Below are 25,627 nucleotides of genomic sequence, written 5' to 3'. Positions count from 1 at the left end.
TTGAAAAAAAATTCTAAACAATTACAAAAGTAAATTACAATAAATTACAAAAGAAATATATAAAGAATATGATAAGAAATAGCTTTTAAACATAGAACTATGCTCAATCGGTTTAATGTGTTGAAAACACGTTGTAAGATCAAGATTGTACATTTAAAATAACTCAATGTTCGAATTTATCCTAACTCAAATATTCATTTAACATTAATCACATGTGTATCGATTACTACGTTTGCACGGCCATGATAGTACATTATTCGGCAAAGAATTTGGAAATTTACAAATAATAAAGGTTAAAGAAGTACCGAATCAATCACGTGGTACATGTATACGTATTGAACAGATTGCGTTTTGCGTGTGCAACGAATGAGCGGCTGTGCTCAGCGTCTAACGCGTTTAAACAATATCGAATAATTTGACGAAGAGATAATCAATCAGACTGAATTTGTAATAAAACACAGAACGTGATTTTTCCACGTGCACGTTGTGTATATTGGAGGAATATCGTTTAGACGCTTCCTGTGTGATTAGCAGATTTCGAGGCTCGCGCGTAGGTCGATGCCCGAAAATCGTCGGCCAATCGACGCACGGCTCTCTCGTCGGGAACCAGTCAAGCACGTTGACAGATATGCAACGGCTGGTCGCAGGAGCTTGCATATTTCGAATGGCATTTTATTGTGTGGATAGCAACGTACCGCGTGCTAGTTCAGTCTATTGGATTAGACGAAATTCTCGAGACGATAGACCAGTTTTCGAAGAAATGCGCGATTTCGGTGCAAGTGCAACCCATTTTGCGCAGTTTCCATGACCCAGATTACGATGGGGAGTTCGCTCGCCTTTCGGAACAGCTGTTGGCCGCGCGAAGATGTCGGCCGCGGGGAAACGCTTGGATATTTCGTGGACTGCGCGCGCCTCTTGGCGGCTTCGCCGCCACAATTTTCAGGGCTGTATCTACTCACAACAGATTAGGCACCTAGCGATTCTTCAATTTCATCGGGACGCGACACAACTTTTCTCTCAATAAGCATCTTTTTCGAAACTTTCCTGCGTAATTTTCTCGTGACAGGTGAATCCTGGCGTAATGAAAGAATTTAATAACCGGAAACCAAAGAAATGAATTATTACGAAAAGCATGTTAAAAATGTAATGTGTACGAAATTTTGTGTATATCATCCTATCTGGCTGCTATGTTTTTTTTTATGTAGTATATTATCCGCATAAAATACTTCGTGTTGTTATTCTAGTTTATAAAAAGTTACGAGAATTCCGTCGATTTTGTGCTAAATCGTCATACACGGTGTAATTAAAATTCCATATGCTTTAAAAATCAGAATAGTATTCGAACAAACGGAAGTTTGAATGTGCGAAGTTTCTATCGCTGTTAACGTTTCGGTAATTTATTAATGTGACTTACAAGAAGTTGATATCGTGAAGTGCTCGAATGAAACTTTGGCGGTATGTTGTTCGAGAGTATTCGTGTACTCTCTTTTCCAGTGTATTTATATCTATAGATATTAGCTGTTTTGTAAGAAACACGTTGTATCTTAAATATTAATATATTACGCGTAACTCACTCCAATTATTGTGAGAGTATTGTCATAAAAATAACATCGATAATGTAAACCGATATAAAAGCTCGAAACAAGAACTGAAATTGGAAGTTATTTGGATTGGCCGAAATTCTATGAAACTTAAACTATCAATAAACAACTAGAAAGTGTAGTTGAAACGATAACCGTAGGAAAATACGATTTCAAGAAATTGTACGATTAGTAATTGTCATTGTTAATTACGACTGAGAAAGACTATTATTTCGTAGCGATTACATTCCATGTGATTCTATACCGATATGTTAAAGTAAATTGCAAGTGCGTGGCAATATCTTTGTCGTGGAAAACAGTGGAGAAAAGTAGTCGAAGAATAATCGATGCACAATTAATGAAAGTTGGAAGAGAAGTCTCGCAAGGCCTGCGACACACGTATGCTTTGCAGGAGGTACCCGAGTGGTTGGTAACAGAGACGCTTAGTGGATGAATACGGTCCTGCGCGATCCCCTCCACCTTCCTCATCCCGCTATACGACCAGTCAGTTCCTTGTTTGCCATACAAAATCCAATAGTTTGCCTTGTACCTCGAGAGAGTGCGAGTATGTCTTTTGCATTTGGGTATTTTTTTAAAAAGTGCGGTAATTCGTCCGTGTACTCGCGAAAATGTGCATTTTACTGAGTTTCTTCACACATACGACAAGATTTCGATGGTTCTGAGAGGGAGATCCGAGAAAGCATAGTGAATTCCTGTCTGAGAGACCAGACCGACCGGCCCGTTCAGGCTTCGTCGATTTTTTGGTCGTGAAAAAACAACGGGGCCGAAGCTTTTGTGCGGAAAGTCAGTTTCGACGGCTGGAAAAAGGACCGATATATCGACAAGAAAATCCAGTGTACTGAAAAGTGCTTATACCCGACACTCGAGGTGACTCCTTTGTAAAAGGAGCACCGCAGGACGAATATTTTTCCACTGGAGCTCTCGGGAAAATGTGTTATGTATTTACGTGGAATATTGCGTAACGTCGAGGGCCGGGAAGTGTTTGGAAACGTGCAACACTGACAAACCTCGCTTCGACGACTTCGCAGCACGGGCTGTACGCGTCCGTGCAGCTGGCTTTACCGGCTCTATTTCGTCTCCTCTGTGTCCCAGCGAAATTCCCCGACCGAGGCTCGATATCGCGGATCGAAATTCTGTCCAACGAAGAAACTCCACCGACGCTCGTCTCTCCTCGTGGAAGTGCACAAACTTTCCTACCGATCAAAACTTCGTTTCAATCAACGACCACTTGCTTCACTGGATAACTTCTCTCGAAATTCATTTTGGTGCAAGGACGTTCAACTTCTTTTCAAATGGAAATTGGTATGTATTATCTTTTCCACGAGATTTTTACCGTATTTTAAGTCACTGACATTTCTATATCCATGCAAGGTCATCATAAACTACTATGTGGATGTAGACTGTGTTCTATAGAAGCACTAGGTTATAATTATTTTTATAACACACTTTTGTGTTTCAGTGCAACTTTCTTCCGATCAGGAAAATTTACATCTTATTTTGTAACCCGATGTCAGTAGGATTAGACCGATATTACAGTCTTTTACTTTATTATACCAGGGAAATTTACACTAATATGTTTTATAATATGTTACATTAGTGAATGTATGAATTAAAATTGTCTTGTTTCCTTGTTGGTTTCTACGCTCATTCTCTTGCTTTTATTGTAGAAAGATGTAGAACGTAAGAAGAAAGAAATTTGTTAGTTTTGACAAATGAGAATAAAATAATGTGCGAAGAAACGCAGTTGTGCTTCTAGAACTGCAAATATCAAAGCTTATACGAAGAGGACATAAATCCTTTATAGCTACATTTTGTTATTGATAAAAAACTAGTTATAGATTCGAGTGATATATAATAGCACAACGAAATATTTTTGTGTAGCTATGAATAATCTTGTAGGGATATTTTTTTAGCACATACAAAGTACATTCATAAAATATTTTATCTATTCCTATTTTTATAATTTACTTTTATTCCTTGAATGTCTACATTGACCAAGAAGTATAAAGTACAAAGGATATACATGACAGCGTGCCAGGTTAAAATATATAATAGTAATAAATGATTATTAAACCAATAAATAAAACAATAGATTACAAAGGATAGTAGTTCTTAATAGTAAATACAATATCCATCTGAAGAAAAATTCCTTTCACCCCAAATTTATTAGTGGCTTTAAGCCTAACAAATTTATTGCATTTTTGTGTGAGGTTATATTACCTAAATATATCTTGGAATAGATTTCAGAAAGAGTATACTCATATTTAACGTATGATTTATTTTCTACTATTGTCATAAATATAATAATATAATGGAAATGCAAACCACGTGTGTCTTAATTATTTTATATTATGCAATATATATATAACAGTTACGAGTATGAGTAATTCAATTATTTTTAACTGTAAATCGAGCAAGAAAATGTACAGTAATTTTGAATATTCAAAAATCAATTAGAAAATTGAGTGAAACATTTTTAACGGCTTTCTTATATTATTGTGGAGAAATAATTTCGAACATATTCATATTGAGATCGACGTATTAAAAATCAACATAAATACCAATGAAATTTTCTTAATTTATCATTACATATTCATTCCTTTCACTGAAATGATGACAAAATTTTCACCTTTTCCATTATACTATTATTTTAGGAGTGAAAAAGTTTGATGTTGTTCGAAGTTATGGGAAAGTGCTCGCGCTGTTTTAGATTCCTCGGAAGCTCTGTCATACGGTGATCGAGCGCGCGGTGCTTTCAAAATTCCGAACATCGTCGTGTAAATTGAAATCGATCTAGAAAGGAAACATCAAATTTATCGAATGTTTTTCCTACACGGCAGTACTACGTATTTATATACTTACGACGTTAGCCAACGGTAGTGCGGATGCATCGTCGATCACGTCATTTTATCACCTTAAACGAAACAATACCATCACCGAACACTTTCGAACTCTACTACACCTTTTCTGTCTTCTGCTCATGGCGCGCTAAACGCCACGATACCCGCGAAAGAGTTGCTGCGTCGTGTTTTATCGCAGCTTTGAGGATAAATACAATGGTTGTATATCGCATAGGTTCGATGTTAACCCTTGAAGGCTATCATAAGCGAAATCTCACTGTCATTATTTTTGAGAATATAATTAAAAATATATCAAGTTGTAAAAATTCACAGAAATGTATACTATGCTAACATATATGAAGTATCCAAAATCTTATCTATTAATAAGTAAAACAATTTTCTAAATTTCATTTTTTAATTACATTCATAAAAATATGAAGACGCATAGTTATTAGTTATAATTAATTAATAGATTGCCGGTTTTTATGCAGATTAATATTTTTGAGAATATAATTTAGAAAATAGGATCTAGATAGAAAATTGTTTTATCTACCAAATATTATAGAAAACACTATACTTTTGATATTTGACAAATTTTCTCGTATTATGCATTCTTCAAATTTTCCATAAATACAAAAAAATCCACAGTGTACCTATAATAATATCGCCGTAATATTATTTATAACCACAGGGAACAACAACTTTTTATCCAATATGGAATAGTAATAAAATATTTAATTGCTTTTCTTAAGTTTTCTATTGATATTTATAATTAAGAGGAAATTAAATTTCACTTATGATACGTGGTTTAAATGACAAATCGTATAAAATTAATGCAGTACGAAATGCGTTAGTGTGATTTCCTTTGATAGTAGCTTTTTAGGATTAAACAAGATATGATTAATATCGGGATGAAAAGAATATCTCCAAACAAGATCTTTCTCAATCTGTAGCATTTCCAATGTGATCTGCGATGAAACGTGTTCGCGGGCTGGACGAGGTAGCATCACCAGCAGCAGCAACATTAAAGCACTCGTCAGTGAGTGCAGGAAGTGGCGGAGGAGGTAGTTTGGAGTACCATTCAAGCAGTGGAATAGGCGTTGTTGTACCTGGCCAAGCAGTTCGATCAGTTGCTTCGAAAGAAATGCCGGGCAGCATACAATTTGGAACTGCCCAAGCTCAACAGCAATATACTGGAGCAATTGTAGTGCCGACCGCGGCCCCGTCCCCCATTAAGGTGCGTGTTATCTACATTGTAATAACAACAGTAACGAGTAGCAAAACAACTACATCGTTTTTTTCATTTTTCTATGCTTTTTACCATTTTTTAATTGCTTTGTATAATTTCAATCTTTTTTTATAGCTTCTTTGTTAGAACGAAATTGTATATTTTAATATTTTTTCTTTCTTGTAATGTTATTATTCATAAGTCTTTCAGGTATTACTGGTATATAATAAAGCAGAGTGATGCCGGGGCGAATGAAATTAATCGGCTTAAAAGCGGTCTATCGAATTGAACGTTCTCCTATTACGTTTTTAAAAATTTTTTAACTGTCACGTTAATAAATCTCTACCTATCCCTATCTACTATGGAGTACCTTTATTTGTAAAATAAATATACAACATTATTGTTATTGTTTGATAACATCGCTTAATTTTTATGTGTATATGTGATGAAAATATAATTAAGAAATTTTATTTAATTTTTTGTTCAAATAAGATTTGTATAATTAATTGTTTCACCTTGTATTAATAATAAGATTGGATAATCAGAGAATAATAACAGCACTATACTTCTATATGTACATTTTTTTTCCAATTTGTATGTACAGGAATATAATCAAACTTGTAAAGATTAGATTTATAGATTGTGCAATTATTATCAATTGTATGTGCAGGGAAGTGGATCTGCAGGACTCACTTCTACATGTAGCAGTAGCAGTGTAAATACTGGTGGAGGTTTACACGGTGGAATAGGTGGTGGGAGTAACCATAGTATGGGTTCCCAACAGCCTACACCAGGAACACAAAGTCAGGTTCATAGTCAACAGCAACCAACAATAAGGCATAAGGTTTATATCCAACAATGTATATAAGTTGAAATAAATCACAGATATCAAGATTTATTGAAAATAATAGCTGTATAATTATGTAAAAGCATGGGTCTGTCTTGTATTTTGGATAAAACATTGAAAATCAGAGTTCTTATTAAAATATGATACTTTTAATTAACAAGAGATTTTATATAAAAATGTTTTTATACCTCTTATAGGTTCATTCTGGCAATGTAACACCATTAGCTTCTACTCCACCAGGCACAAGCCTAGGTGGCGGCAGTGGTTCCCAACAATTTCAGAGATTGAAAGTAGAAGATGCGTTATCTTATTTAGATCAAGTAAAGTACAAATTCAGTGATCAGCCTCAGGTAGATCTATCATTATTAACATTATCTGAGTTACAATAATCATATTTTATTTTATAATCATGTTTAATTTTAGGTGTATAATGATTTCTTGGATATTATGAAAGAATTTAAGTCTCAAAGCATAGATACACCAGGAGTAATAACAAGAGTAAGCCATTTATTTAAAGGGCACCCTGAACTTATTGTTGGTTTCAATACCTTTCTTCCACCTGGGTATAAAATAGAGGTGCAAGCAAATGAGCAAGGATACGCATTTCAAGTGTCAGTTAGTATGCCAAGTCCAACAGCAACACACACTTGCGCTAGCTTATCACAGCATCATTGCACTGTGAATGTTGGTTCACCTCCTGTTGCAAGTCCACCAACACAACCAGCGAAAGCTCCTCCAGTATTGCAGATAATGCAAGGGTAGGATATTATCAATATTTTATATATTAATTTTTACTGTTTCTGCGGAATAAATCGATAATTTGTATTTTACATTCTATTTGAAATTAGGGGCACAAACATGCACCACTCTCTGGCAAATAATATTTCGAATAATAGCTTGACAGTACATGCACCTTCGCCACCACCGGTACAGGCATACAATAATTCACATGTTAGTGCAGCTCAAGCGCAGGCTGTGAGTCAAGCATTAAGTCAAGCACAAGATGGTATACCCACCAGTGGACAAACTCAACAAAGCCAACCAGTTGAGTTTAATCATGCGATTAATTACGTTAACAAAATTAAGGTTTGTATTCAATTACAGAATGCGATAAGAAATGTAAGATATTCACTTAATTTGTTTATAATTTCAGAATCGATTCCAAGGTCAACCAGACAAGTATAAAAGATTTTTAGAAATTCTGCATACTTATCAGAAAGAGCAGCGAAATTTAAAAGAATCTGGACACATGGGTGGTACAAGTGGATCTGGTGCATCTGGTGGGGCAAAACATTTAACGGAAGCAGAAGTTTATAGCCAGGTTGCCAAGTTATTTGAAAATCAAGAAGATTTGCTGGCTGAGTTTGGACAATTTTTGCCAGATGCTACTAATCAACAGAGTTCGTTGGTAAGATGGGTATTATAAAATTATTATAAAACAAAATTTTACTTTAAAAAATTGTTTTTATTAATGTTTTGATGACAATATTTTAGAGTAACAAGACTGCTACAGTTAACGATCACACAACAATTGTCAAGAAACCATTGGGACCTAAAGCACCTTATAATAATTCGGGAAATATTTCAAGAGACCTTCGTGAATCGGGTGGTACTGGTACAATAGAACGCGAAAATCGCGATCATAGAGATCGTGACCGAGAGCGAGATAGATCTGGTATACGAGATATTAATAGCGTACAAAAATTTGGTCACAATACGGGACAATTGAAAAGAAGTCCATCGTTTTCACCTTCGGTAACAGCCGGAAACTCTCACCATATACAGCATGGTCCACCTTTGAAAAAGCCTAAAGTATCGTCTATGCGTGAATGTGTTACTATAGCTGAAGCTGGAAAATATGGCAGTCTCAATGATTATGCTTTCTTCGATAAGGTTAGTACTTTCAATTTTTTATTTCTATACTATTAGAAAAGGAAAAATGAAATAAATGTGTAATAAAAAAAATATGTATTATTATATTCTTAGGTTCGTAAAGCATTGAGATCGCAAGAAGTATACGAAAATTTCCTTAGATGCTTGGTTTTGTTTAATCAAGAGATAGTTTCTAAATCTGAGTTGGTGCAGTTAGTGACGCCATTTCTTGGTCGTTTTCCTGAACTATTGCGGTGGTTTAAAGATTTCCTGGGCCACTTGCCCGAGTCTTCTAGTACCAACACAACAAATGCAAGTAGCAATTTAAATGTTGAAGCGCTACCAAATAATGTTGTACGAAGTCATCAAGAGAGACCACAAGGTGATCTGGCGATGGAAATTGACTACACGGCATGTAAGCGTCTAGGGGCATCATACTGTGCGTTACCAAAGTCTTACGTTCAACCAAAGTGTACAGGAAGAACGCAACTGTGTAAAGAAGTTCTCAATGATACATGGGTTTCATTCCCGACTTGGTCTGAAGATAGTACATTCGTAACATCCAGGTTCGTAATTTTTATATCTCTTTTATGTAATATTTATTGTTGAATAGTAGAATAATTTTTTATTGGGTTGGAATGTTTAGGAAAACTCAGTACGAGGAATTCATTTATCGTTGCGAAGATGAACGATTTGAGTTGGATGGTGTAATAGAAACTAATGCGTCAACGATCAGAGTTCTCGAGGGTGTCCATAAGAAAATGAGTAGAATGAGCCAAGAAGAACTTCAAAAATTCAAGCTCGACGATTGTCTCGGTGGTTGTTCGCCTACAATTCATCAGAGAGCCTTGAAGAGGATATACGGCGATAAGGCGGCTGACATTATAGATGGTCTTAAGAAAAATCCTGTAGTAGCTGTACCAGTAGTCCTTCGTCGATTAAAGAGTAAGGAAGAAGAATGGCGGGAAGCACAAAAAGGTTTCAATAAACTCTGGAGAGAACAAAACGAAAAATACTACTTGAAGTCCCTGGATCATCAAGGTATCAATTTCAAGCAGAACGATGTTAAGGCCCTAAGGTCCAAGAGCCTATTTAATGAAATTGAAACGTTATATGATGAGGTTTGTAGCTGTTTTTCCTCTAGGTAAGTCTATGCTTTTCACTATTAATTATAAACTATAATTTATTTTGCAGAGACACGAGCAGGTAGACGATGGTAGCGGGGATGGTCAAAATAATAGCGGTCCACACCTTGTATTACCTTACAAAGATAAGTCTGTCCTAGATGATGCAGCTAATCTTCTTATCCATCATGTAAAGCGTCAAACGGCCATCCACAAGGAAGACAAGCAACGAATAAAGCTTTTGTTGAAGCATTTTATACCTGATCTTTTCTTCCATCCACGCCAGGAACTAAGTGACGACGAAAGGGATGAAGACGGTAATGCATTAAATTTGATAAATTATTACTATTTTGTAGTCGAAGCAATTTATTTTATACAAGTATCGCTGTTACAGATGAGAAGGAAGATCTCAATGTAGCAGCATGTAGTAATTCTCAGTCGGTAACGATGAATACCTCTCCGTTGGGTGGTGGTGGCCTCCAAGCAAATAGGAATAAGGCGCCGGTATCTCCGATTCCGTCTTCCACGTCTATTAAAGTCGAACCTGATATCAAAGTACCGATCCATGCGATGTCGGATGATCCTGAAGAAGCGTACACGCTCTTCATGGGCAGCAACAATTGGTACCTTTTTTTAAGGTTACATCATATATTATGTGAAAGATTAACAAAAATGTACGACCGGGCTCTGGCTCTTGCTGAAGAGGAATCACGGTACAAACAGCAGCGTAAAGAGAGCACAGCTGTCGCGTTACGGTTAAAACCTAAAAGTAAGTGTAAAACGTAGTTTTGTTTGTACGAAAAAAATGTAGTTCGTTCTAATTTAATATTCTTAATATGTTTGATATAGATGAAATTGAAATTGAAGATTACTATCCAGCATTTTTGGATATGGTTAAGAATGTTCTAGACGGTAATATGGAAAGTACTGCATATGAGGATACCTTACGAGAAATGTTTGGTATTCACGCATATATCGCTTTTACGTTAGATAAGGTTGTAACATACGCTGTGAGACAAGTAAGTATATGCATATCAGATTTAAACATTTTTTAAATTACTATAATTTTATAATTATAGTAGGATTTTAAAACAAAAATATAAAATTTTTAGTTGCAGCATTTGGTCTCAGATCTTATATGCCAGCAGTGTATGGAATTATTTCAGCGAGAACAACGACAACCAAAAGAAAGTAGTGGTGCAGGTGGTTTATGTGCTACAGCGTACATGAGACTCGGTGCAGAAATGTCGTATCAGCGTAAAGCTGAAAAGGCTATGGCGGACGAAAATTGTTTTAAAATATACATTGTAAGTTTCGATTTTTCAGAAGAATTATTTGGCGAATGACAAAGCTATTGCTACCATTTATTTTAGAAGCTTATAATTCACTGTTATGTATGTTAAAAATACTAAAATATTCTATTGAACCTTTGATTCATGAACATTAACTATATGTTAATGTATGTCTTAATTACAGCTGATAATATCCTACGAATACGAAAAAATTATGAATAAAAAATACTTTTTCGTAAACTAAACGAAACGTGTTTTACATGTAAAACATTTTATTGTTGCAGTATAAGAAAGACTGTAAAATGACAATGGAATTGTTGGATACGGAAGGTGATGAAGCGATGGACAACAGTTGTAGGGAAAGAGAAAGGGAAGGAGTTACGGTATCTGAAAAGTGGTCTACATATGTTGAGAGGTTTTCTGCTCCAGCTGGTCAGACTAGCCCGAAAGACACCCCTACCTTAACAGACAATGAGCCAACAACCAATCATCCTGTGAGTAACGACCAGGCAGCAAGGGGGGGGAGGGGCAGAAAGCGCAAGAACACTGACATTAGCAAGAAGGTATAGGATCCACATCCCTTTTCATAATCATTGCCAACGTTGAAGTTTACATTCATTCGTATTTGATGTCTGTGATTGGAAGTTGTACTGTTGTCATTCAGTGTACAACTAGTGTCCCAAAGAACGAAAGCTTACTAAAAAAAAACTTTTTTCTAATTATTTCGTGTGATCGTACTATAAAATTATACTAGAGGTATTCGTGTGTGAAACGTTTGATCTTGCAGTCGGACGCCTTTCCAAAAAAACTCGGTCTTCAAGAGAATCATTGTTGACTTCTTTAAAGAAAGATATCAAAAAAGAAGTAGAAAATATTTTAGGAATGAACATCGCAGCATATAATATCGGTTGTTTGCTAATACGAGGAAGCTATGTAGCCATATACGATCTGCTATCACCAATGCTTTATCACGCGAATGGGGTCAGAACACTGGTTCATGCTTGTCATTATATAGAAGTTGCAGAACTTTGTATACACATAAGCAGAATGAACTAATATTCTTTTAAATGCTAAAAAAAAAAAAAAAAAGAAAAAAAATGGAAAGTCATATATTTATTTTCGTAACGTTTAAAGAGATAAGAGAGATATGATTTTCATCTGAGCGCGTCCATTGTGGTGCTGTAAATTAAGTAAAGAGAAAGATAAGAGAAAAATAGAAAAAGAGAATATAGTGCACTACGAATCCCCATTCTTTATTCTATATATTCGCACTATTAGTGCATTGCAATACCATTACATGTTACGCGAAAAACCACAAATTATAAATTATATTTCTATATTTTAAATATCGATTTATAGTAAAACAACGATATCTCAATAGCAATTTTTCCAAATTTTCAAACGCAAAGATTTATCGAAGGCATTTAGAAGTATACTGCTCCACACGAGCCACTGCTTTGCTTCCTCGTTTTTTACGGCGTAAATAAGTTTTGTCTATTCACACGAGTTTCTATGCAGGGGTTTATTCTTTCATCCAGTGATATCTTTTTTATCTTTATTTAGGGTCAAAAGGAAGTTTGTGCGTTCGATAAAAGGGAGGGAAGTGCGCGATATTTACATTTACGTATAAAAAAGATTCCAAGTTCGGTTGTTTTTAAATTTTTTTTATATTTTATTTAATAATGTGATTATCTAATAACTTCTTTTTAATTGTGTTTGTTGTTTTTGTTTGTTATATAAGAATAAAAATATTATAAATGATTGTATAAAGGTTGAAAAGCTTATAAAAGCTTATAAAAGAAATAAGAATACGTACTAAATTCACTAATTTGCTTTTATGTTGAAAACATGATTCTCCCGTGAATCTCTCACTTGAAAAGAATCGGTCAACGAAACAAACAAGGAAAATTTTCACATATACAATTAAATCGTACTATGCTTTATCGCACTGTCTCCGTAATTGTCTACTTCACGTTTCTTTAGAAAAGGAAAGATAAAATTAACTAGTTACAGCAGAACTATAGTTATGAGATGAATGATATTAACGAGCATTTAACTCATTTTGCAAATGTATAAAAATGATGAAAAGAAACATCAAGGGGACACGGCATACACAAATGAGGTCATCCGAGTAGTGCCATAAATGAATGTAAAATGTTAGCATAAAAGAAAAAAAGAACTTAACATTTGATATCGGTCAATTCTTAAAGTTTAGTTCATTTTCATCTTACTATTATTATAAACTAGATAAGATCATAATTTCTAGAATTTATTATCGAGATAGAATTTAAAAAGAAATATGTAAATATTTGATATAAATTTGTACATATGTTTTGATACGCAACTTGGTCGACTGGTAGAGATACTATGCATCTACTAACTTGTAAAATTTCACCATTTCGCTATCATACATTCGAACATTAGTGAAGCCTTTGGGAAGGAAACATGGATATTGACTCGTGAACACATTACTTCCACGCCACATCACATTATGCAGGGTAATCGTTGCTTTTTCTGTCTTCTGACCGCTCCAACTTTTAATTTATTACTACGAAACTTCTAATTATGGCAGAGTAACTATCAAGTTCACAAAGTAGATAAAGATAAAAGAAAAGATACGCATGCTGAGAGAAGATGCATTATATGATAAAATAACGTTTTGGACATTTAACAAATAACATTGGATTTCCAAAGGTTGCGTGTGTTATGATTCCTTTCGGATATTAACGAAAATATCTTGGGAAATTTCCGTACTATTAAATTAGGGTATGTTAACGAAGTATTAAAATTGTATATTTTTTAGGCATTAGGTTAGGGGATACCAGACTATTTAGAAGATTTTCAATTACGCGAACGTCACACAGTTCGACGTGTTATATTAATTCTTTGAATTAGATTCGTTTGATTCAAAAGGTGTAGTGTGATATGTAAGATCATAGTATGCATTGATTCTAGCTTGAACATTAAAAAAAGAAACTGGAAGTAGCATTATTATTGGCGTGGACCAAGTGTGTTCCTGGCTTAACTGTTGCGCCACTGTGAAATGCAGGTGTATGATAATTCTTTGCTATGTACATATTAATATATAAGTAGTGAAGCAAAGATTATATGGCATAGCATGTAGATAGAAAATCACTTTTCATTAATTCATAGCTCCAATTGAAAGGAACGTAACAGTATGAAGCGTTGATATCCCACGAACTAATTTCGAATATCTGCCAAAGGTTTCACAGTTTTAACTCTCTCGGTTTCTGCTGTTGCTTTTTGCATTGAGAAGGTCCATTACTTTTACCCCCTTTTTTTTTATTTGTTTGGTACTCTAGTGAACTTTCATTCTGTGTAATTACATTCTTCTCGTGGAAATGGTATAATTCTATCGAAGGTCTTTAAATAATTTTTTACAGTGCAGACTATAAAAATTGTTAGTTATTAAAAGTTAGCTCGCATCAAGCATTAAGTTTTAATGTCGGAAGAGTAATTTTTATCGAATCGTTCTTTGTTCCTTCGTAAGTTTCGACGAGTTAACCGATTTCATTATTAAAAAATGTGCTTTTAATGTTTTGTCGCGTTTAGGATTTCTTTTTTGAAATCAAACAACTATTAAGAAATACGTTGCTAATTTTATTATTATTATTGTTTGACGTCGAGATAAAAAAATCTACGTTTTGTATATTTTATGAAAAAACAGGTACTATTTCTTAGTTTTCTTTGCCATAGTATTCTGTACAGTTATATAAATACGTTTATGACGCAAAGTGGATTTTCAGATGCAGTGTTCGCAACGTTGTTTCCTCATTGAATGATATCTTCGTATTTTGTACAAAATGTAAAACATGCATTTCCTGACAAGGCTCTGCATCATGGAATTTTAAGCGCTATTATATATATAGAGAGAGAAAATCTACACGTATCATGTACGTGTACTTATATATTTTTCGTTTATTTAACAGTTCAATACGTTTTTATTAGATAACGTGGCACAAATTTAAATTAATTTAAACGATATATATACATATATATATATATATATACCTACACACACATATATATATGCGTGTGTGTATATATATATATACACACACACACATATATATGTAATTATTGCCACAAAGGATCTGATTTAAACGTTATTATGACATTTGTAATATAGTTTCATTGAGACTATGAGGTCGTATGTGCAGACAGATTTTATGTGATTGTTATAAGCTCATATCTCCGTTTTCACTTTATGCAGTGAATTTTAAACTCTATATATATATAAGACATATATATATATATATATACATATATATATTTTGTAACTGTAATCTGTATATGAAACGAATATACATATAATAATAGATAAACAATAATATTGTATAGAAGAGAGATATTGAAATACATGAACAATGCTTTTAAACATTATTGTCTAACATCATTTTGTACCACTAAATTTATTACTTTGATTCTCCAATGATATTAATTTTTTGTAACGTGACAAAGAATTCTTTGCCTGTGCTTTTGCACAATGAATGAAACGAGACAAAAAACAATGCAAAATGAATATTTCATAATACTATATTTAAATACTTAGTAATCATACAGAGAGATATTTAATTCCAGATGTTAAAAATTTTATGTTTGTCCTTATATGATTTTTATTTTACATATTTCTTTTCATTTAGCTTCGATTTGTTGTTCTGTTTTATTATTTCAATATTATATCATGTATGCTGAATATTAAATGGTGATAAATATACACACACATACACACACATATATATGTATATATACAATATATACGTATATATATGTATAGACATGTATATTAAGAGTAATATATCTCTTTTCTAACACATTTGTATTTTAAAATAGTAAAGCCGCCATATAAGTTAGAATTTCACTCGAATCATATCAATACCACGCCTTTTTTGTTATGCTTTCGATTGAAAAAGTTCACTCATCGTCTGTGAATGTACATGGATTGAAAATTGACCTGAAAATGTTACTTTAAGTTCATTTTCTTTCATTTCATCTCGTGTTCGTTTAATTGATTTCATTTTGCTTACACAAAATTATTGGACAAATTTGTTTTATTATTTTCAAGTATTATTGGTACTAAGACTCAATATAGTTGCTGTTACATATTGTTACTATATAATGATAAATTTATGAATGAATATTTCTAAACTACAATTAATGATTTCATTATAAAGTACTGTTAACACGTAAGAATTGTTACTTATTCCTAGTCATTTATACAGTATCAATAACATGTTAAAAAATAGTAAAACAACAGATTACAAGATATTTTGAATGTGGTTTATTTTCGCTTATTGCTCCTTTTCATGCATAAACCTCCGAAAACAGTTAAATGTTTTTGGTACGTTCTTTAAAGAACATCCTTTTATGTATCTATGTTTTCCCAAGTTAATTGTTAATAAATTTTATTTGTAGAATATAGTTATTTATTGATGCGTATGCAATTCAGTACGTGTCAGTGTATAATGACAATCACATAATGACATATAACTTACTTACAAAAAATGAAGATAGCATAAAAAGATTTAAATTCCTTTTGAACGAGTACCCTTAAGAAAATTTCGTTTTTCTTTTGTATATAGAAAATTGATTATTTTTATATATCTTTCATTTGTTTCTGTATTTTGCCATAGTTTATTATTTTTACTTAAAATATTTTATTACTTTTAGAAAGAGAGTAAGCTCTATACAAGAGGAATGTTTGTAATTTAATACAATGTGTAAAATATTGTAATAAATTATTTTGCAATTGTGCTGTAATAAGAGCTCTTAACTTAAGTATGTTAGACTTAGTACTAATTACTCATAATAATACAGTGAATGATATCATTAAAATTGTATGTATACATGTATTAAGCTGTACCTGTTAAAAAAGTTAACATGAAACGATTGTTGTAGATGGATGGAAATGGTTGGAGTTCTTTAGGCAGAATCTTGGCAGGACGTAAGCCTGTATTTCTTTACCGTAATATTAGACAGTGGAGGAAAAAAGCTGCAAGAATGATGTCAGCATCAGTGCCTAGCACCAATCAACCAGATAAAGCAGCAGGGTAAGTATCATTTAAATCTCTTTATAATTAAAATCATAACTCTGTTAATAAGATATAATATTTGAATGCCTTTCCTTTCTATCTTTCTTTAGATCAACTGACAAAGAAAAATCACTGGATTCTGTGGATGCGATCCTAAAGCGACCTCCTGGTTTAAGATTAGCAGATTCTGGGGATACATCTGACATTATCAATTCCGATGAAACCCAGTGTAGATTTAATCCTAATAGTTACCAAATGCTTTATATTGCTAGTAAGGAAGCATTCCTGTATAAACAAAATTCTTTCAGTCGTGCCAGGGAGGTATGTTCCACGATTAAAAACTTGTTTTATTTTTTTTTAAATTAACGATACTCATGATATTTATTAATTATTTGCTTTTTCAACAGTGTCATCCATCTGTTACAAAGCACTTGAATTCAAAGTTCCATCAATGGCTATCGGGTTGGGTATCCAAGAATGTCGCGGATGTTCAACACCGATTATGTCAGGATTGGTTGATGGGACGTTATGAAAATTTAATTCCTCATAAAACACGAGTGATCACGGACAATGATCAAACGAGAACGCCTTATCGACAATACAATCGTTATCGAGTGGAACGCTTGCAACCCGATTCTCTGACAGAACCAAGTGTATAATCATACGTCTGTTATCATTTCTTTACTATTCTCTGAGAGCATATTGATAATACTGAGACTCGTTTCGATAGTCTCATATTCATATTTTCTGTTACAAAAAGAAAATAATACTTAAGAGAGGGTTACATCGAAGGCAAAATCGAGACTGATTCTTGAACTATATCGCGCGTATGTACAACGAGAGAACGTCTTATTTTGCCAACGAAGTTTATCGCGAACGAAGAAGATGTAGAAGTGGTCGTTAAGAAAAGAAAGTATTGAAGATTACAAATGAATCGTCTATACATTGTGTACTAAACTTATTGCATACAATTTTTAACTAAATTTGATTCTTTAACTGTACAGGTATGGAAAATTTGATACAAATTGAAATATCGCTGACTTGTTGAAGTTGTTGTTTGTCTAAGGGTTTAGTGTTGAACGTTTCTTCAACATAAAGTACTAAATTAACTATTGAACCAAATGTTAAAAAAGATGATCAGTTATAATGAGCGATATTTCTAATTGTATTGAAGTTAAGCTTGTGATCAGGTAATATAAGATATTTAAACATATTGTTTCATTTCTGAAAATCGAGTACTTTTCGATAAAACTAGATATAGATTTTCCAGGTAAGATTTTACATAAGAGAGTAAAATAATGGTAAAACTTTTGATACTTTATGTAATATCTTAAATATTTAGGAAGACTATGATAATATAATTGTTGTTTATAAGCATATTGCAGATTCAGCCAATTTTATTTTATTAAGTATTTTATTTTTATAGACTTACACAATTGTCATTGAAACATTGAACATCGTTAGTGATTAAAAGAAGCTATTAAAATTTCGATTCGTAGTATGTTATATTATTTAATTCACGACTGTCTATTTATAACTGGAACGTAACGAAAGATTGGGTTATAAGAAAGCTGTATACTTTTTTTTGAATAATAACTTTATATACATGTATGTAAAATATCTTTCATTCGAAGTTTTTAATAACTTACTTCTCTTATTTTTCTTACGAATGTCGCGATCGAAGTTTCCGTTCTCTTGAATACGGTATACATAAAACTGTACGTATAAATACATGCTTGTACAGATGTATGTGCATGTATGTATGGATATGCGATAATTGAGTGCATATATATGTACATACATGCATATGTATGTATATATATGTATATATACATATGAAACGAAAAAGTACTAGGCCTTATTTTTTACCTGATCTTTAGGCTATTCGATAGAAAATGTATAATATTAAAGTATGATGGTGTTCCTGTACAGTGCAAAGCTGTTGACAACATTAGAATACGGCGTTTATCGAAAGACATTGAGAGGTATTGACTCACCACGCACGAGATACATATATGGCTATAGTTATTATTTTACGTTATTCTTAAGTATGTATCTTTTTTATTAATTCTTTTACTTGTATATTGATATACGAGACACACACGTATTGAACTTGTTGAAAATTTACAAATCATCTTTTATATTGTCGATATCAATCACGGCGTTAAATTTTCAATGTTTTAAACTTTCACAAGAAAGGAAGGAAGGATAATACAAAATTGAATGAAGAAAATCGTGCGCGGTGAAAGAAAAGAAGCACATAATACCTTTGCAAGGTTCAGACTGTTTATAATAATTGAAAAAGGCGAATTGGTTTCGTTCCAATCATTCAAACAAAAAAATGACGTTTAAAATATGACAGATAATAATGTGTGCATAAATTTTGGATTGAATACATTTTTATCTTAATTATACAGATTTAGTTGAAATCTTAGCGTCTCTGTTTTTCTGGATAATTTTGGAAAAATACCATTTTACATAGATTTACACAACCAACTATATAAACACAGACGCACTGTACTGTTCGGCGGTTATGCGTATATTACAGTTATATAGTAAACTGTGTATCTTATGAAAGATGAACAAAGAAAAGAAAGACCCGGTCTTCCGATGCTCGACTACTCGTGACTATTGATGATGAATGATACTGTATTTTATCGAGAAATTGCTAATTTTAAAAGTGTATGTCCATGTATCAAAAGTGAATGTACAGGCAATTTTATTACTCGAGATAATAATTTAATGTTGATATATTTTGCACAAATCATTATTAATATTAATAAATCATTAATATTATGGCTGTTTTATTTGACTTGCTATGCTATTTTCAGGTCATAATACAGAATTAACTTGCCCTTATTTCTTAACGACTAAGAATTGAGGTAAGTGATAATTCATGTGGGAAAAAGGATGGATATAAAATAATATTTCCAGCAACATTACTTATTTTTATTAAAAATGATAACATTGGTAATCGTCGTACAACTATAGATAATTTACTCTTCCTGTGTATTAAATATTAAGTGAAATACTGCATACGAATACATTGTCTGTATTATTTTCTACACGTTCTCTTGAAACAGTAAGAGTATTCGAAATTATTAATTCGTTCAAATAACTTTTAAGTATTTTCAGTATCAAGAAAACCAACATTTTCTAGATGATTTAGGCATTACATATAAAGGATCAAATTATCTAATTTTTCAACAAACTTACAATACGATTGATATTGTAAACGTGTAGACAAATTGTTCTATATAATTACTTTTCTATTTTATCCTTTCATGTATATCTATTCCGACACAATTGAAAACAAGAAACAAGATGATCTATCATCATCTCGGCTTTATTTCATCTCGATAATAATATTCAAGATTGTTGCAAAGCAATCACAAGACGGTGTAATCTATGAAATGTAAAAAGTCAATCAGATGGAAAATAATTGAAGTAAGAATCTCTTTGGTTTTTAAGTAAAAATTCGAATATGACGTTTATAATAATCGAACGATATAATTATAGTCGATGCAAGAAACATAACGAGATCGTAACCTAAACTGCTGCATTTCTTTCATCAACTATATGTTACTATTGCACGTTATAAATAGTCGATAATGATATACAAAAAAGATTCGAAATAATTTTTCCCTTTAAGTACAAAATTATGGATTATTCCTTATAGAAATACTGTAACCTATCCTTGCTAATTTTACACCACCTTGAGTACTTCTAAGGTGTTCGTTAACTTAAAAATAATTACATTATTTATTGTTAATGGCCGATTTGGTTCGGTAAAAAATAAATTCGTTCTTATTCGTAACTGGTATTTTGAAATTCGAATAGAAATCAGTACATCGAATCGCCAAGATTTGTATTCGATTATAAAAATCGATTCTCGACAACTTCATGGTTACCGATGAAAATATTAAAGTTTCGTATTCGTTTTATTCTTTTATGGATTAAATTATGATAAATGAAAGATATGTTTTCATAATAACCATGAGTACCGGATTGACGTAAATAAATACAATTTTACAGAAAGTAGACAAAGACAAGGCTTCCGAATACTTCAAAATTTCAAATAAAAGTTTACTTCTGGTAAGCATCGTGGCTTAAGAATAAAATTACGAATACGAAGTTTGGATCTTATTAAAGTTTGATACAAACTTGAATCTTCTTAGACCCGATCTTATCCATTTTTCAAAAAATTAAGTGGCTTTTTTACAAATCAGATATTTTTGTATAGATTAAAATTCATCGTTAATAGCTTATTTCCATAAGATCAATCAGGTCTGAAAAGATTTCATTACATACTTCCTACTATTTTATGCCAAGAAAGTATAATGAAACTTATTACTAAAAATCATAAAATATTGATGTATGTTAGTTATCGCTTGATTACCTTATGATGAATTTTCTATATGAGTAATTTGAAGAAAAACTGCGATTAACTTACGGCTTTGTGTTCCGTGCGTCTTGTCTATTTCGAACGATAGCAGTTCAATTTCCCCCTTTGTTATTTGTTTTACATCAAAATTACACAACACTTCTATATTCATCATTTTTGTTTTAAGGATTTGTAACGAAATTCAAATTTACAGTGTAGTAGAAGCTAAATGAATTTGAAAATGGCGCTACTGCGCGAGATCTTACTCATAGCGACAGGGAATATGCGCGCGCAGTCTACGGTTCCCAAGCGACGTTGGTGCGTTGTTCGAAGATTCGTTCCGTGTAATTAAGGTAAAATTACTAATTTTTAACAACGTTTCTTGCGAGAATTATCAAAATCTCGTAGATGATCACCTTAGGGAAACTTGTGCATAAAAATATCTTATAAATGTGTTAGTTTATAATTAAAATGTTATTTTATACTGAAAGTCTATTCTAACATTCACGCGCCGGTAAACCGATATTCCGTTTACTACATCTAATCAATCTTATCCGATTTTCATTTTATTTATCTATAAATACTACAAATTCGTTAAAAATCTTTAAATTAGATCGATACGATTATGTCGATTTATGTTTAGAGATTGAAAAATTGTTGAAAAACTTCTTATCTTAGCTTGTCGGTAATTTCGATTATCGAAATAATATCGCGGCCATATTTAATTTCAAATATCGAACCGGTATTTGATTTTCTTCCCGCTATATCTTATACACAAGCGGCGTCTCGTTAGACAGCGAGATGCCGATTTTTGATGTATACAATTATTTGACGCGAATATATTGTGACAGCGTGACGTTTTCTTTTGTAGATTTACGTATCCGTATGTAGTCCGTATGTAGCATTTAATTTGAGTGTCATACAGATGGTAATACAGTGACCAGAACGGTGACAACACCATAACAACGGTTGTTCGAAAAGGCGTTTGTCATTCAGGTATGTCTGCATCTTTCTTAACTAAGATAATCCATATCTTCAGACGTTTCGCCTTCAATATCGTCCGATGTCGTATTTTGACGACAGTGATATACGTACGCACTCATGGATACGTTTTCGCCTGTACGCACGCACCTGTACGTATCATCAGGACACTTACATCTAACAAAAGAACAAAAAATATTTTTATGTTGAGATACTTAAATAATATAATTCGTTTAATTTTGAAGTTTTTGTAATTATAAAACTTTTTCTATGAAATATTTTTAATATTTTTTTTCGTGTATTTATTCAATTTTAATTGAATTAAAATAAATTTAATGAAATTAAATAAAATGAAAGTAAATTTGTAACTGTAAAATTTTGTTTGTAAAATATTTTTAGTAATATTTTTATAATTATTAAATCTTTGTTGGATCTTTATTAATTTCATTTCGATAATTATTAAATAGCGTAAATAAGCAGTTTATGAGAGTAGTAATACTGAATTTTGTAACGTTTCATGAATGGTAAGAGTGCCCAATTACATACTTATAATTTGCATCTGAATTAATTGGAATAATAACTTTATGTGAAACGTCGATTACTCGTACAATAATAAAACTGTGAACGAGATTAAGCATTCATTGTGCACTGTTGATAGATGATAAAGAATGTTTGTTACTACTTTTTATCTTGCAGGGTTATTACATATTAGCATAGTTCATTCATAAAGACCCATTTTGAATACATTTCACTAATTCATGAGAAATAATATACATCGAATATTGATCGTTCGATTTTCTGTAATTAAGTTGCTGCTTGTTTTACGCTTTATAAATATTTCACGAATATGTTAATATATTAAATAAACAATTATATGAATAACTAAACGAACGAATATATTAATGAAAATTATACAATACAATAATACGATTCCTATATAATCGTACGTAATGATAGAACAAATCATCGAAGGGGAAAAAATTGCGATGTACAATTTTCGTAAAAATGTTTACTTGATAATTACGATATCAGTAATTATCTTGAGCATCATGCGTGTATAATTTTAACTTACGTATTCGGCATGAAAATCGTGCCTCGCCGAGTGACAGGATTGTATGTATTCCATCCGCAGGGTGTATCGTAACAATTCCGTTTCGGACGGTCGTCATTTCCGCTCTCGGTTGCTCTCTGTGTTCTTAGGTTATCGGGGTGCATTTCATGGACAATCCTGCGCAACTGTTCAGCGAATTCCTGTAAAATAATAACACATCAAATGTTACAAATTCCAGATTTTCTCGCACAAAATTTACGACAAATGTAGTAGAAATAATTGAAAAATTATTAATTCTATAAATTCGAATTTTAGAAAATTGTACGGTATTTAAAAAATCATATATACTATATACTACATGTAAGGAAAATACACGCGGGAAATTTTTTGATCTTCCATAGAATAATTTTAATATAGATTAATTTAAAATTACGGTTTACTTTTACACTTTCTTGTATATAATTTATATTAATAAATGTATTGGAAATAGTGGTATTAATAATAACTGTAAATATAATACATTATGTAATAGAATAATAGTAACAATAATAATTATGAATATATTATATAAAAGCAACATAAGAAATACTATAATCTGTGATAGATCAGAGTTTGTAGATCAACTTGGAGTAGTTCACGATTATTTATAAGAAATACGTAGAAAGATAGCGAAATTGCTTTGCGATTATCTTTTACGCGTTACGCATGAAATTATCGACGCAGTAAGGGTCAATGCTATCGATTTCACATTTCGAAAAGAAAAACATTGGAGTTGAGTCTTATACGCATTGCTTTATCATGCATTTAACGAAACACAATTACAATCTTACGATAATGTTCACACTTATGATTTACCTGTTCAAAAATGAAAAATTATCGATGGTGCCATTAAATTTGCTGTTCAACAGTTTTCGATAACGTTATGTGTGATCTTTTTTCGTTTTCAAATCAATGTTCAAAATCAAAATCTTGAAAATATTTCTTTCGATATTGAAAGATGGTACTTCTTTATTTCAAGAATTGTTTCATTGCAAATTATTTGAATTGAAATTGATCAGTATTAAATTACAACACCATTGTCTTCATTTTAGCTAGTTATTAAGACGCGTTCTTTTTTTCATAAGCTTTCTTTAAAGAACATAACTACATTAAAAGGAAATAGTTTCGAATATATTCCTATTTAGCTTTTCTGATAATTATTCATTCAAATCTAGTACGCACGAATTCACTTCGAATCTCGATAGCAGGTGTTCGAGTATCGGAAATTAGTAAAATTTCTCCAATGCAGTAGAAAATTCCATGCACAGATCGATAAGTAGAATGATCAATGATCAGAGTTCTCAGCATTTTCTATCTACTCCCTTGATCATCGATTTTCATTCCAACAGACCTGCTAATTAAAATATTATATACGTATATATCTTACCTCCGATCTGACTGCAGCACTATTGGAATAGTCGACGGTATACAGGACCGCCAGCAGAGTCACTAAGATTACTAGTTTCATCCTGTCGCGTAGACGAATTCTTCGAAATGTTGCAAAAGAGAAGATACGAAGGCTGTCGCCTGTCTGTCGAAACGATGAAGAACAGCAACGAGACGATTCCTCCTTGAAGAAAGCTTCCTCTCTATTGATTTATTCTCTTCGTTCTTCCAGGTGCAAATTTACAGAAGCTCTAATTATTTTCAATTCGAAAATAATTTCGACAAGTTGCAATTTTGGATGTTGGAAATTTGGAAAACGATGTTTGATGAATCTCTCGAGGCGGGATGGTCCCGCGCACTGACCCTGACCAGAACCTAGGCAGCAAAGGATCTCGGCTCTGGTAGCTCAAGAAACGCTTCGTGGTCCTCGTTCAAGCGATTTTTATTCGGTTTACCTAAGCGTTGTCCGCCTAGTGGATTCAAACAAATGCACGCGTGCTATCTCGCAGTTCGTTGTTGAATGATATTTTCCACGGTATTAACAATCCGTATACCACGATACTTCCGACTTTATACATAGACTGACGCCTCGTATAGAATGAAGAGACTTGCGAGATGCCGCGGGTTTATATAGGCTGAGCTAGTAGCTGGCGGAGCGCGGGTGGGGACATCTGCGTTTCTTCTGTTTCGTTGGTCGATTCGAAGATCGTTCATGGGGTTAATTTCGAACTACCAGTTGATAAAATTCGAGGAAAAAAAATACGCGATGTTTGTCTTTGGTGTTTGGACATGTTTCGGTGGGATTGATTATCGTCGAAGGTTCGTTCATTGGTACAGTTTGCAAATCTGTGAGTTTACGGTTTTCAGAGGATGAAATTAGCAGCATGATGTATCTCGTGGTCTTGAAGAATTTTTATAATTTGTATTTT

The 25,627-nt window shown here is 32.6% G+C and overlaps 2 protein-coding genes across 3 annotated transcripts; one reads left to right on the top strand and one right to left on the bottom strand.

Moving 5' to 3' along the window:
- Window positions 1-347: 347 nt before the first annotated feature.
- Window positions 348-19,653, top strand: LOC132911306 (paired amphipathic helix protein Sin3b). 2 transcript variants are annotated; one of them, XM_060967890.1, is made up of 18 exons: window positions 348-2,903; window positions 5,395-5,678; window positions 6,340-6,513; window positions 6,714-6,866; window positions 6,940-7,274; window positions 7,365-7,602; window positions 7,670-7,924; window positions 8,011-8,409; window positions 8,503-8,954; window positions 9,035-9,509; window positions 9,583-9,829; window positions 9,907-10,281; window positions 10,362-10,531; window positions 10,625-10,819; window positions 11,089-11,298; window positions 16,724-16,875; window positions 16,968-17,178; window positions 17,265-19,653. In XM_060967890.1, the coding sequence occupies exons 2-18, from the start codon at window positions 5,415-5,417 to the stop codon at window positions 17,514-17,516; spliced, it is 4,557 nt and encodes a 1,518-aa protein (XP_060823873.1). In that variant the 5' UTR covers window positions 348-2,903; window positions 5,395-5,414; the 3' UTR covers window positions 17,517-19,653. The 2 variants fall into 2 exon arrangements, with proteins under 2 accessions (XP_060823873.1, XP_060823871.1); XM_060967888.1 differs by having other exon boundaries at window positions 11,089-11,367.
- Window positions 19,654-19,784: 131 nt separating this feature from the next.
- LOC132911346 (uncharacterized) lies at window positions 19,785-25,297 on the bottom strand. The gene is made up of 3 exons (XM_060967967.1): window positions 24,700-25,297; window positions 23,295-23,473; window positions 19,785-22,399 (listed from the first exon to the last, which is right to left on the bottom strand). The coding sequence occupies exons 1-3, from the start codon at window positions 24,778-24,780 to the stop codon at window positions 22,255-22,257; spliced, it is 405 nt and encodes a 134-aa protein (XP_060823950.1). The 5' UTR covers window positions 24,781-25,297; the 3' UTR covers window positions 19,785-22,254.
- Between the last annotated feature and the right edge of the window lie 330 nt (window positions 25,298-25,627).

This window comes from Bombus pascuorum, chromosome 10, assembly GCF_905332965.1.
Source record: "Bombus pascuorum chromosome 10, iyBomPasc1.1, whole genome shotgun sequence".
Classification (NCBI taxonomy): Eukaryota; Metazoa; Arthropoda; class Insecta; order Hymenoptera; family Apidae; genus Bombus; species Bombus pascuorum.
The sequence above is the reverse complement of the archived record's forward strand: the minus strand, read 5'-3'. Positions and strand labels throughout refer to the sequence as shown.

Bases quoted from the DNA above. Each gene is read 5' to 3' on its own strand.
- LOC132911306 (XM_060967888.1), top strand. From the start codon at position 5,415: ATGAAACGTGTTCGCGGGCTGGACGAGGTAGCATCACCAGCAGCAGCA. The intron at 7,925-8,010 runs GTAAGATGGGTA...ACAATATTTTAG, and splicing joins CTAATCAACAGAGTTCGTTG to AGTAACAAGACTGCTACAGT. The intron at 11,368-16,723 runs GTATAGGATCCA...CGATTGTTGTAG, and splicing joins ACACTGACATTAGCAAGAAG to ATGGATGGAAATGGTTGGAG.
- LOC132911346 (XM_060967967.1), bottom strand. From the start codon at position 24,780: ATGAAACTAGTAATCTTAGTGACTCTGCTGGCGGTCCTGTATACCGTC. The intron at 23,474-24,699 runs GTAAGATATATA...ATTATTTTACAG, and splicing joins GTGCTGCAGTCAGATCGGAG to GAATTCGCTGAACAGTTGCG. The intron at 22,400-23,294 runs GTAAGTTAAAAT...TTCTTTTGTTAG, and splicing joins ACGATTTTCATGCCGAATAC to ATGTAAGTGTCCTGATGATA.